Source organism: Sphaerodactylus townsendi, linkage group LG16 (assembly GCF_021028975.2).
Source record: "Sphaerodactylus townsendi isolate TG3544 linkage group LG16, MPM_Stown_v2.3, whole genome shotgun sequence".
Classification (NCBI taxonomy): domain Eukaryota; kingdom Metazoa; phylum Chordata; class Lepidosauria; order Squamata; family Sphaerodactylidae; genus Sphaerodactylus; species Sphaerodactylus townsendi.
The window spans coordinates 14239737-14253348 of record NC_059440.1 but is presented as its reverse complement, the minus strand read 5'-3'; the positions used below and the strand labels follow the sequence as shown (position 1 = coordinate 14253348).

Below are 13612 nucleotides of genomic sequence, written 5' to 3'. Positions count from 1 at the left end.
AGAGGCGGCTAGCCATTGTCTATCTCTGCTTGGCAACCTGGGCCCCCCACAAAGGATACCCATCCAAGTACTAACCAGGGCTAATCCTGAGACCTGACAAAATTGAGGAAGTCTGTGCTATTCAGATCAGGGATTTCATTATTTTTGTTGTTTGTGCCCTCATCAAAACAGAAACAAACGAACTACTTCTGCCACAAAAAAACTGCAATGAGCGAGCAAGCATCTGTCTACATCTGGAGCACAGTTTTATTGCTTTGTGGCGACTGAGCAGTGAAAAATAAGAAGAGTTTGGATTTACATCCCCCTTTCTCTCCTGTAAGGAGACTCAAGGGGGCTTACAATCTCCTTTCCCTCCCACCCTCCCCACACACAACTAAAACCCTGTGAGGTGGGGCTGAGAGAGCTCCAAATAACTGTGACTAGCCCAAGGTCACCCAGCTGGTATGTGATGGAGTGCACAAGCTAATCTGGCTCCCCACAGAAGCCTCCACAGCTTAAGTGGCAGAGCACCGAAATCAAACCCGGTTCTCCAGGTTGGAGTGCACCAGCTCTCAACCACTACACCACGCTTGAATATACTCTCACTTCATTCTAACGTCGCATCCCAACTGTCCGCTCAAAAGGAGCAGTCTCCTGTGGCTCAATGGAAGAACTTTGCATGCAGAAGGTCCCAGGTACAACTCCCAGCATCTCCAATTAAAAGGACCAGGTAGAAGGTAATGTGAAAGACCTCTTCCTGAGACCCTGGAGAGCCACTGCCAACATGAACAGACAATACTGACCTTGACAAAACTGCTTACAGCAGATTTTATTATAACAGGACGATTATTTCCTACAGATAGCAGAATATGTAACCAAACTCACGTCACTGTGCTGCTATTCTGTTGGCTCTGAGGAATAATGCTCTCCTAAAAGTTTGCACATCCTCTTTTAGATACACGAAAAATCTGCCACAGAACGTGCCCAGATGTGTATAACTATCTGAGGATCTTTTCATGGGCAATTATACCAATATGAACATCTGATTTACAGTAAGAGAAGTCAGAAGTTGAAAGTAAAGGGCAAAACCCAAGAAATACCAGCACTGCTCTCTTTCTCATCTAAGGGTGATTTGTTTTTTAAATAGCAGGATAGGTTTTTCTTATACACACTTCCTCAGTTTAAACACCCTGGCTGAGAGCCAAATGTTGATTTTAAATACACCTAGGGGTTGCTTGACTCTTTCGGTCTTTTTATCCCGGAAAACAGACTCCCTTGCCACAAGCTTCTTTTTGAAACCTCCCTGTTTTTCAAGCGGGATTTGCCATCTGGTATGGACAAAACTGCATTCAGAAAGATGTGGGTGATAGAACATGGTAAGGATAAAAAATATGCCATGATAAAATTAGATGTCTATAAAGCATTTGACACAGTTAGCCACGCATATTTATTCCAAATAATGGAACAGACGGGATTTGGAAAGGGATTAATAATGATATTAAAAGAATTATATAAAAACAATAAAGCAAAGATTATGATAAATAATGGATACCTGGAAGAAATTAATAGGATAGGAAAGAGGGGTGAAAACAAGGATGTCCGCTTCCATCACAGTTATTTGTAGTAGCAATGGAATACCTAGCGGATAGAATTAGGAAATAATGGTAGGATCAAAGGCTATAAAAATCCCACAAAGAAGAAATAAGATTAAACTTATTTTGCAGATGACATTACTAATAACAACTAACCCTGTAGAAACTTTTAAAAGAATTAAAAATAATATTAGAAGACTTTCAAAAAAGCATTCTGGTTTCCATGGTTAATATGGAGAAATCTGAAAATCCTGGGAATAAATATAAAACTACTTCAGGAAAAGAAATGAAGGAAGAAGATTAAATATTTAGGTATACCATTAACAAATAAGAAGGAAAAGATGTTTAAATATAATTACGTAAGCAATATGGAAAAAAATAATGAAGCAATTAAAGGAGTGGCAAGGTGGTAATCAATGGTTTCCTAAGAGAATAGTAGCATTAAAAATGCGTATAATGCCAAAACTCTTCTATCATCTATTTCCTCAGACTTTGCCGTTGGAGATTAAGAAACAATTTTGAAGAATGGGATAAGAAAAAAATTAAACTATGGGCATTTAATCAAAAGAAACCAAGAGTGATGAATGTTAGTCTATATGTCTAAAAAACTAATGGGCTGGGGCCCCAAATTATATGGAATACAATATTTGTGGCATTTCAAATAAAAAGTTTGATGGGAATTCCAAATAGATAAAAGAGACAGATGGATGAAGTCTCGAAAATGAAATAAACTTGAACACGGGTAGCTTTGGAATATATTCTTCGTTCAAAAAATAGAAAGACAAAAAATTAAAAAAGGCCCCTAGAAAGGTGTTAATGGAAATCTGGGAGAAATGGAAGGGGAAAATGGATGCCAGGGCTACTGGCAGCGGCACCACCTCGAAAGCATGGTTGAATAGGAAGGAGCACAAACAATAAGATCCTCTACACAGACAAGGAATATACAAGGTATACACAACTGTACAATGAAAGAGGAGAATTAGTTCACTTCCAAATTTTATAGAGAAAGGAGGTAAAGAAAACTGGTTACTTTATTAAGAGGAATCTGGGAAAAGATAAAAGCCTCCAGGAGGGAGGAAGAGTGTATAATGAAAAGTTGTATAAAAATATATGAGGAAAAAGAAAGGACAAATATTAGGAGTTATATACAAAAACATGATAGAAGATCAAGAATTCATGATAAGAATCATAATGAAATGGCAACAAGATGGAGTGAAAGACATAGACCCATTAAAAGGATTATAGATAATATGAATAAAATAAAAATAGATAAGCAAATATGCAGAAAACTAGAGAAATTAATATTAAAATGGTAAGTAGGAACATCGAAACAGTTGGCATATATGATATAATTCAGTCCCAAAATGTTGGCATTGTGGAGAAAAAAATGTAATTATATAACTCCAGATGAAAGGCTAGAATGTATAGAAGTAAAAAATATGTGGAAAAATGTGATAAAATACATAGAAAAAATATGTAAAGGTAAAACAAGATAAATATAGATTTAAGCTTCATTTATAGGTATAGTGGATTTGAGACAGTATAGAACAACAAAGAAAAAGAAAACTTCTTCTTTAAATTCATGATTAGAGCGGTCCATGCAGCAATAGCATTGGGGTGGAAGGACAAAAACCTTTGGATTTCAATGCGTAGAAATGGTTGGAAGAAATGGGAGCAAAGCTATCAGAAATTTTCTCGGCCAATAAATGTCAAGAAATCAAATATGGCAAGAAAAACAAAAGGATATGAAGGAGATTTGGATGGAATTCAAAGACTGGCTAAACGAAATTGGAATTACAGAAGAAAAATGGACAAGAAGATTGAAAAGAATGGACCTGCTGCTGCGCATCTAAAGAAGAGAAGAAGAAGGAGGGAGGGGGGAGAAAGGGGGAAAAATGATATGGAGGATGTATATAAAGTATACAATATAAATCTGTAATAATTCCGAAATATCAATAAAAATATTTTAAAAAAAAAAGAAAGATGTGGGTGCAAGAGACTAACAAAGTTGAAAGCCCCCACACACCGGCTATTTGGATTCCAGCAATAGTGATGTAGGATTGATCCAAAGCCTTTCTTGTCAGTGCGTGAGAATGCTGGCATTTCAGCAGGAATGACTCTGGAGTCATAAGCTTGAGATAACTTCTGACTTTTGATTTAACAAGACTGCTAGTTTGGCAGAGGCCTTAGGGAGCTGGATTAAGGACAAGAACATAAAGAGAACCTGATTTCCTCTTCCGGGTTTTGACGTCCACCACCACCGCCCTGTTCTTCTCTGTGAAGTGCTTAAGGATGATCACGTTGTGGGCTTCATTTGCATTATCCAAGTACACCGAACGAGTGCCCATGCACAAAACCTGCCATGGAAACAACAACAAAAAGTCTTCACATGTTATTTGTCTCACCAATGTGCTATTGTATGACTCCAACCCCCCCAAATTCTCCAACAATTGCTTGGCCTAATAACCTTGATTATCCTCTGAGATTGGGAATATCACTTAAAGCAGGCCATCCCGCGACATATTTTTACCATCTCCAAAATCTGAACCAATATAGAGCTTTCTCTTTGGCCAGATTCAATGTTATGCCATCTGAAATTTTCTACAGAAGATATCAAAATGCAGCATATTCAGATAGGCACTGTCCCTGTAAGGCGGGCTCATTGAAACTATCCAACATGCCCTATTTTATTGTCCATTCTATTCGGAAATTCAAAGTATCTAAGCCCTGTTTTAGCAAACAGGACAAGACTTTCCGATTCTTAGTTGCTCAGTCTCTTGAACAATTCCACTCTTGAAATAACTAAGAAAAAAACAATTTTTTTCCCAAGATGTCATAAAGTTGCATCAAGATAAGACTGGGAGATAAACAGTCATTTATTTTTTCCTTTCTGTAACTTGTTGTTATGGCTTGTTCTCAGTTTTGTTTACGGTTTGATCACGGTTGCTCAATGTGTTTTATGTGCCAATGAAGGTTTTCTGTCTGTCTGCCTAATAAGCTTACCTCTGGAAACCCAACGAGTACCAGCAAGGTGAAGATGTTGGTGTGCTTCAACTGGAAGGGCAGCTGTTTGATGCAGTGGTCTGTGAAAGTCGCAATGACCCCATGCCACTGGGCGGAAGAGTTTAGTGCTCGAAGGATGTCTGCCATGGTGCACGCCCAGTCTAAGCCTATGCGGCTGGAAAATGAGAATTAGGATTAATGGTATGTGCAACTGAGTTCTACCAGCTTTGTCCCTAAACTGACAGTGTTCCACAAAAATGAAATAGATAGAGCTATTTCCCCACTTGAAGCACCCCTTTTGAAATGGCTTGCCACAAAGATTTAGGAAAAGAGAGCTTTTAAGGAAAACGTTTCCATTTCAGTTCCCATCTCAAAAGTGGCTCTATGGTCACCCTGGCTACTGGGACCCTCACCTTTCTGCACCTTCATCTCTTCCAGCCCCCTCAGATTGAAATTGCCTGCCAGGTGCCTAAAATGGTTCCAGGTATGACAAAATTGCTGTAGCTTCCCTGCTACTAAAATGCGCTAATCTGGGAAAAAGAAGAGCAAAAGACATCTGGGAAAAAGAAGAGCAAAAGCACAGCTCGCTAACAGAACAAGAACCGTGAACCAGCTGTCAGAGCAGGCAAGTCTGGAAGCTAAGGGAAAAGAGAACCTCTGTTTCGTTCACATGGCCTCGGCCCATGGACTGAGCAAGTGGAGTTACCAGTTTGATCTACCCTCCTGCACTGATGGAGGAAACTGCATTTGCTATGGAGCAGCCACAGTGTTTAGAAAGAATGCCAACTCCTGGGTATTTGCTTTAGACCAGGGGTCTGCAACCTGAGGCTCTCCAGATGTTCATGGACTACAATTCCCATCTGCCCCTCTCAGCGAGCTGATGGGATCTGTAGTCCATGAACATCTGGAGAGCCTCAGGTTGCAGACCCCTGTTTTAGACTTATAGGCCAGTCAGTCCTAGAGGTAGATGCAAAAAAGCAAAACAAGGTAAAATACTGTCACATTCACTGGAATTGCCTGATCCTTTCCTTGATCAAATGTGGAATCTCTTAAGGCCAAGCAAAACACAGTTAACGTGCAGGTCTTTCCTCAAACGTGGGTCGGCTCAAGCCATGGAGACTTCACAAGCTGTGGGAGTTACAAATAAGAGAAAGAGGCACTGCTACCCGCCTCTTCTCCTCCTGGTATTCAGGAGTACATAGCCTCCAAACGGGAAAATCCATTTACCTATCTTGTTAACAGACCCATTTCTTTATGAATTTGCCTAATGCCTTTCAAAATCATCTGGCAGGCTTCATAGAGGCAGCATATACTTGTTCTGAATAAATCGAATATATTGGTAATCACCACACTTGGTGCCGGAGGAGTTCACAGGGCCTGAGGGCCAGCAGGCCTGGCTAGTGCCAAACGTGCGGGAACTCACATCCAACCCATAATCCTCTGTGCTGCGAATCTATGCCAGACCTGCGAACATGAAAAAGGGCTGCCTAAAGGTAAGAGCTTGAAATCCCTAGTTGAGGGGGCACCTGTCTAAGCAGACGGCTCCCAAGCTGAAGAGGAGATGGGTCGCCTTCCAGCCTTCGGGCACGGTGGAGCCATCTCCGGCAGCTACAAGGCTATGCTTGGCAGAAAGGACCTTGGTGACAGCGGCGTCCACTTCGGCAGGAGTCAGCCTCCGAACCAACTGCCCCAGGAGCCCCAAGGTCAAGTGGTAGGTTTCGTTCAAGTGGCCAGCGTTGGAGATCACAACTTGGAACATGAGGGGAAGGATCCGGTCCAGGTTAATTAGGGATGCGGCAGACCCCTGTGGAGAAAAATGGGGTGAGGTGAGGAGGTCAGCAGTGAAGCTAGCGATGCCATTTTCTTCTGCTTCTGGCCTGTTCGATCCAAACATTTTCCTCTCAATATGTTTGAATGCCAGCCTCAGTGGTAGAGAGCTAATTAAAATAATGGAAGAGGCAGACATCAAAATACGCCCCCCCCCCCCTTCTTTCGTCATGGAACTCAAGGAGATGGTATGTTTCAGGGAGGGTTTCAGGAGTTTTCTAGGCACCTCCTGAGACAGAGACCAGACATCAACTTGCTTAACTTTGCAGCAAGATGGTTCAACCAGGTAACCTTCAACCAAACCCTTGGAACAGGTCCAGAGGAGGGCAACCAAAATGGTAAAAGATTTGGAATCCATCCCCTACGAGGAGAGACTTAGGGAGCTGGGTATGTTTAGTTTGGTGAAGAGAAGGTTAAGAGGTGACATGATAGCCATGTTTAGATATTTGAAGGGATGCCATCTTGAAGAGGGAGCAAGTTTGTTTTCTGCTGCTCCAGAGACTAGGACATGGAGTAATGGATTCAAGGTGCAGGAAAAGAGATTCCACCTAAACATTGGGAAGAACTTTCTGACTGTCAGGAGTGTTTGACAGTGGAATTCACTACCTCGGAGAGTGGTGGAGTCTCCTTCTTTGGATGTTTTTAAACAAAGACTGGATGGCCATCTGTCAGGAGTGCTCTGATTATGTGTTCCTGAATTGCAGGGGGTTGGACTTGAGGTCTCTTCCAACTCTATGATTCTATGATTCTACCTGGGTCAAAAACTGGAGCCTGTTCAGACATTATCTAGTGAAGAGCAAACTCAGTCCATGTTTTTAAGAAAAGGGATTGTCGTCACCGAGTCAACTAAACGTGGTTTTAGCCAGGCAGGGACACTATTGAGGGGGAGGGTTCTTGATTTCTCTTATGCACAAATTATTTATCTTTGCTTTTCAGAAGAAGAAAAAGAGTTGGATTTATATCCCCCCTTTCTCTCCTGTAGGAGACTCAAAGGGGCTTACAAACTCCTTTCCTTCTCCCTTTAAGAAGGCCAGGTGTCCCCAATCTGGTTGGGAAGCTGAAAAGGTAGCGGGCACCACCCCCAAAAATGGCTACCACGGGGGCAGGGGCCAACCGCAAAATGCTGTAAGCCCCTTTGAGTCTCCTTACAGGACAGAAAGGGGGGATATAAATCCAAACCTCCTCTTCTTCTTTTAGGCTTAGTCTTCTCATACGCCAGGGAAACAAGCTGGCTACGGATTGCCAGAAATGCTAGCAGGAGGCTTCCTTTGCATCTCTACTTTCTCCACAGGCAGTATTTCCCTCCCACACATTCCCCAGTTTATGGCTGATCTCTTACGGATTTCAAGGGAGGCAACATGGCTGCCAGCAAGCCAAGAATCCTCTTCTGGGAACATTCAGCGAAGGCCTGTTCTTGGCTCAGGATCACCTTTTCATCGGCTGGTTTAGGAGGAGGCAGAACTTGGGCATCTGTAACAAAGTTTCCCCCGCATCAAACACAGAACGATGGCTGACAATAATATTGCTTGTCTGTGTAAGCATTTCTGCTAAAATTGGAACACTTGTTCCAAGCTGTCCCCGGTGAAAGTCAAACTCATTCCCCTCGTGCGGTACGGTGGTGAAAAAGTTGAGTCAGAAGCTGCTGTCTCCCCCTGCCACCCCCAATTTTTAATTCTTATGGAAAGAAAGAGGAAAAGATCTTTACCCGGTTGCTCTGGAGATGTGCTTTCTTTTGCAGCCAAGTCTGGGTTCTTCGCAAGCACTTCCTTGTCTGGCAAACCCTCCTGTTTCTTTGGCGGAAGGCCACTGGAAGGCGCTCTCTTCGTTTTCGGTTTGCCTTCTCGTTTGGGATCTACAGAGGCCTGAATTTCGTTAGCATTTCCATCCCCCTAGGAATAAATTACAGACTACATTGCAGCAAGTGCATCATTGTGTTTTCGGTCAAGGCAGGCCTGTGTAGGGTGCGTGAAGTCTCTCCCGCCTACCTCGTGGCCTTTTTATAATTTAAAAAGCAAGGACCCAATAAAGGGATTGAAAGGATACTTTAAAAAATGAAGAATATTTACATTGAAACAGGTGAGAGGTGCTCTTGCAGTCTTCTTGCCATCCTTGACTTCTTTGCTAGCGTGGCTTTGCATGCTACTGTCTGTGGAATGATCGTTAGATGGCATCACATTTTCAGACAAAGATTCGCCTTCTGGGAACATGCACAGCAGATCTAGAGCTTTTATGCCTAGATAAGGGGGAAAGAAAGATAGTCAGGAGAAAAGTTTTAACACACCAAACCATCAGTTTGCGTGTGTCGCAGGCAGAAAGAGCCTCTTCAAGTGCAAGCAACCCACACAACCCAGGTCTGTGCAATTTGGGGTTGCAAGTCTATCAATGCTTCTATATCCAGAAATGACAGTTTCAACCACAGCATCAGGGATGTTGTGCTCCGATGTGGAGGAAGGGAACAAGTCTGAAAAATACAGGAACGATCTGGGAGTTTTCTGGACAGGAATATTGTGCTTGTCATAGAAAGTGCCAGTAAAGAGTCATCATATTCCTCGAGGAAAAGCAACAAGGTGCAAACACCAAAAAGAGGGAAGGAAGAACTCGTCCAAGACAATACAGAGAACCAAAAAAGTTGAGAAGAACTGTAAAATCTTTATCAAAAAGCGCATCTTTATCATACAGCAGGGGCTGATGGGACTTGTAGTCCATGAACATCTGGAGGGCCAAGGTTGGACGCCCCTGGTGTCACAATTAAGTTAGTTAAAAACGCAATGACTGAATATCAGGCTACACCTTTAATAAGCCAAAATGAGTACAGTGCTTTGCTGGTCACTTACATAATTGAATCAACAGTGTTTGGGATATATAGAACAATTACCACTGATTTTTTTTAAAGTGTAGTCTGATTTTCTCCTGCTCATAACTAACTTCAGTGTGTACACTATGTAATGAATATGTTTATTATGGTACAGATTTTATAGTTTTCGGCTTAGCCTCTGCAGTTCTCTGCCAAAACAGAGGACTTCTAGTTTACCAAACTCAGGGCCCATATTTAGCCACAGGTGACCAGCACAGAACACACTGAGCTTCAACCCCATCAATAAGGAACATCCCAGTCATGTGACAGGAAGAGGAGGAGTCAGACTCCCCTGAACTGCATGAGCTAAAGAGGAATCCTTTCTACTGCCGATTGGCCTTGCCATCCATGCCAAGAAGTCAGAAGGTGTGGCATCCTTGATCTCTACATAAGAGCACTAACAGCAGATAATTCCATAAGGCAGCAGCAAACAAGAGACAGCTCCATATGGGCTCATGGCCCAATAAGGTCAACTCTGTGATCCATTTAAGGTGCCAACCCAAGGGCTGAAGACAACTGGGTGCAGGGGACTCAATCCCCACCGTTATAAGAAACATAGGAAGGCTTCTAACAGTAAGCAGATCCTTGCTCTCCCATTAGGTGTTTATGAGATCCTTTCTGCATTCCAGAGAAGCCAGCATGTCCCATTTAAACCAGCTACATGTAAGGACTCAAAAGTGCTGTAAGAGGGCGATCCATCTTGATCCACCCAACAAGCAAGTTGCTATGAAAGGGGAAAAGATGACTTGATGTGTGTGCAGAGACTGTGTCAGGACGAGTTATGTTCTGCCTGGGCTCAGGAAACCACCGCGTCCCCATTCACCTTTTCCCTGCTGGGCTTTCATCAGACAATCCCCAATCAGATGAATGCATTCCTGCTGCAGGACTCGGGCGTGGGAGATGACTGTGTGGTCAAGAGCCTCGCCATCCACTTCTTCGCTGCTCGCCAAGTCGGCACTGTAGAGGGTCAAAGCGGCAAACAGAAGCCAGGAGTAGTTGTGGAGGTACGGCTGGATAAGCCTGTGCCGGTCGCTGAGTCGAACGGTCACCATTGGATACACCACAATGCTGTGGGTGGGAAGGTGGCTGGAAAATGCAGATGGGCTTCAGATTAGATGGGCTAGCAGGTACTTCACAGAACACCTATCGCTACAAAGGGGCATGCGTGTGCAAGATTTAGAGACACCGAAACTATTCTTGGTTGTTGGAGCTGGGCTCGGGTTACAATAAACGGTTACTAAGACAACTCCCTGCTTTGAACTGTCTCCCCACCCACCCCTTACTATGTGGTAGTATTAATAAGGAGGTTCCGACTGCATCTTTGAAAGTCAACAAGAACAACACGTTTTATTACGGTCATTGACCAGCAATAGACGTTCTGTTACACCCAGTCGGAATTCGCCCAACACATCCATAGAAAAATAAAAAAAAAGTTGATTTGAAGAACATATATAATTTTAAAATGCTAAAACTACCTAAAACAGCCAGCCTTTGGGGGTACTATAAAATTACTCATGTTCAAATATATGTTGTTCCTTAAAGTGATTTACTTCTAATTTTGAAAACTGTCCAGGTGAACCTAGCTACCTTTACAGTAATATCATAATTCTTGCCTGAAAGTCAGAGGCGTAGAAAGGGAGAAAAGCGCCCGGTGCACCGGTGCGTCCTCCACCCCCGTCCCACCCCGGAATGCCCCTGCCTCGCCTTGGAACACCCTCGCCGCGTCCCCACATGGGGGCGCACCTGGTGCGTCACGCCCCGCCCCCGCCCCTTGGAGCTACGCCTTTGCTGAAAGAAAAACAGATGTTAGAGCCTTTCTGTCTCTGCAATTCAAACTTTTCCTAGAACATAAGGGCACATCTGTACCTATCAGAGTACTTCTTGGCAGAGTAACACCCGAAGCAGAGGTCAAAGTCTTCACACACATTACAGTTCATGCGCTGGCCCACAATGATCCCTTGGCAGTGATTGCAGGCATATTCCATGTTAACCATTTCGTGATTGTCCTCGTGACCTTCTGGCTTCACTCCACCTGTACGAGGGAGGCAAAGATTCACTTTAAGTGCCAGCAGCATGGGCGTGAAAACCTCACCTCTGCACCATTGTCCCACTGCAACTGTACGCTCTGATTTCTCTATTGCAAAGCAGGCCAGAGGCGTCTGAGCCTTGAGGCGGCATATCTAAAATTCTTCACATGACTGAGAACCACAAGGAAACCCCAGCTGCGTCCAGACGGGGATTCTATCCCGTAAGCTCGATACATTCCATCGTTTTCTACCAGCATGGCCAATATGCCGACAGAGGCTGGGATGTAACTTCAGTCTCGGAACACCAGGTTTGGTGCCCTCACCGAGCGAGCTGGAGAAAATGTGCATTCTTTAACTACTTTGCATGGTGGAGTAGACCAAACCCACTCTTCAGCCACACACAAGGAAATGCCTCTAGGAAGCTTATAAACAAAATAAAACAGGCACTGTTTATTCACCAGTCCCAAAATATGTTATTCCTGGGTACAGTGCCTCTGAACATAAAGGTGACATTAGCGTAGCCTGAGGAAAAAATGCTAATAACTTAGCTCAGTACCCAAATCAGCTCCTATCCCCTTAGTGCTCTTAGCACCTCTTCTTTTCTCATTTTGAAACATTCAGGAGGCAGGGAATAAAAGAAGAAAGAAGAAGAAGAGGAGGAGTTTGGATATATATCCCCCCTTTCTCTCCTGTAAGGAGACTCAAAGGGGCTTACAATCTCCTTTCCCTTCCCCCGTCCCCCACAACAAACATTCCTAGATAGGGAGGACCCTATCTCCAGATAAGAGTGGATTGTTGGTTTCATATCAGCCCCTGCCAGCATGTCCAATTGGCTATGCTGGCAGGGGCTGATGGGAATTGTAGTCCATAACATCTGGAGTGCCAAAGGTTCGCCACCACTGCCCTAAGAAGTGGGTGGGGCTGAGAGAGCTCTGAAGAACTATGACTAGCCCCAAGTCACCCAGCTGGCATGTGTTGGAGTGCACAAGCTAAACTGATTCACCAGATAAGCCCCCACAGCTCAAGTGGCAAAGTAGGGAATCAGACCCAGTTCCCCAGATTAGAGTGCACCTGCTCTTAACCACTACGCCACGCTGGCTCTAGAGGAAAACTTGGAGTGGCTCCTCTCTGCTAGGGAAGCCTCCAAGTCCAAGGACAGAAGCCCCAGGAAATTCTTATCCCTTTTGCTCACGAGTCTCCTCCCTCACTAGCCAAGCATTTTTATATTCCGCAATTTCCTTGACCTCCTTCCAACTGAGAATGGATGACAGCGTCCATTAAAGCCAAAAAGCTGTCATTCCACACGATAAAACCTTCATCTTAAGTCTCACTTTAAAAAAAAAAGAAACTCAGAAGCATCCTTAAGAAAGCGATGCCTTCTCGAGCAGCCTGCTTACCCAAGAAGCACGTCTTACAAAGATCCATATCGTTGCACTGCAAGCAGTGGTAACGGTGCCAGGGGGCGATCTCATCACACCCGTCACATGATATGTCCACCCGCAAGAGATCACAGTAGCGGGCAATGAACATATGCATCTGGAACGAGACAGACACAAGGGTGTTGTGGGTTTCCCGGGTTGTATGGCCGGGTTCCAGTAGCATTGTCTCCTGACGTTTCGCCCGCATCTGTGGCTGGCATCTTCCAAGGACAGGCACAGTTTTCCTTGGCTATGTGTACAAACACCTGTTCGTTGAAATGATACGATCGTGGCTCTCCCAAGCTTAGATAACTCATCTAACGTGGGACTAATTAAGATGGCCCAGCTCCTCTTCTGCTACCTAGAGGCTGTGTAGCCCAGCTGGGCTACACAGCCTCTAGGTAACAGAACAGGACCTGGGCCCTCTTCCCAACTCATCAGGAAATGGTAGGCAGGGGAAGCTCAAGCTTAAAAAAAAGCACTTGGACGACGTCACTGAGAGAACAGATGGGATGAATACATCTCAGAGTTTGCTTTTTTTCCTGAGCGTGCCTACCCAACAGCACTCTTCATTAACACCCACAGAGATCCTGATATGAACCCCATGTCAGGGCTTGTATTTTCTGGAGGGTAGCCATAGCCTGCTGCAGTAGAAACAACACATTCTTGTGGCACCTTAAAGAGAATCGGAGTTATTGTGGCAAGTTGTATCAGATGGATCCAACCCAGCTGGGCGTAGGAAAGGCACAGGCTGAAAGGCAGAGCCCCCATCCTCTGGATACAGAAGGCCCGGGCTCAGTTTCTGACATTTCCAGTTCCATAATCCAGATAGCTGGTTAAAGGAGATGCATCACTCCCAAGTCTTGCTTGGACAGCGGAGACCACTCTCTGCAGAAATGCCAGCCACAGCCT

The 13612-nt window shown here is 44.1% G+C and overlaps 1 protein-coding gene across 3 annotated transcripts in view; it reads right to left on the bottom strand.

The window, feature by feature from the left end:
• ZZEF1 (zinc finger ZZ-type and EF-hand domain containing 1) overlaps positions 1-13612 on the bottom strand; it is an 86342-nt gene that overhangs the window by 17459 nt on the left and 55271 nt on the right. For all 3 annotated transcript variants that reach the window (XM_048518730.1, XM_048518732.1, XM_048518731.1), the window contains exons 34-42: positions 12680-12818; positions 11122-11287; positions 10079-10341; positions 8468-8634; positions 8107-8290; positions 7741-7871; positions 6101-6378; positions 4575-4749; positions 3796-3928 (exon numbers count right to left, since the gene is read on the bottom strand). In XM_048518730.1, coding sequence (XP_048374687.1) covers positions 3796-3928; positions 4575-4749; positions 6101-6378; positions 7741-7871; positions 8107-8290; positions 8468-8634; positions 10079-10341; positions 11122-11287; positions 12680-12818 — 1636 coding nt within the window. The remainder of the gene's footprint in view (positions 1-3795; positions 3929-4574; positions 4750-6100; positions 6379-7740; positions 7872-8106; positions 8291-8467; positions 8635-10078; positions 10342-11121; positions 11288-12679; positions 12819-13612) is intronic.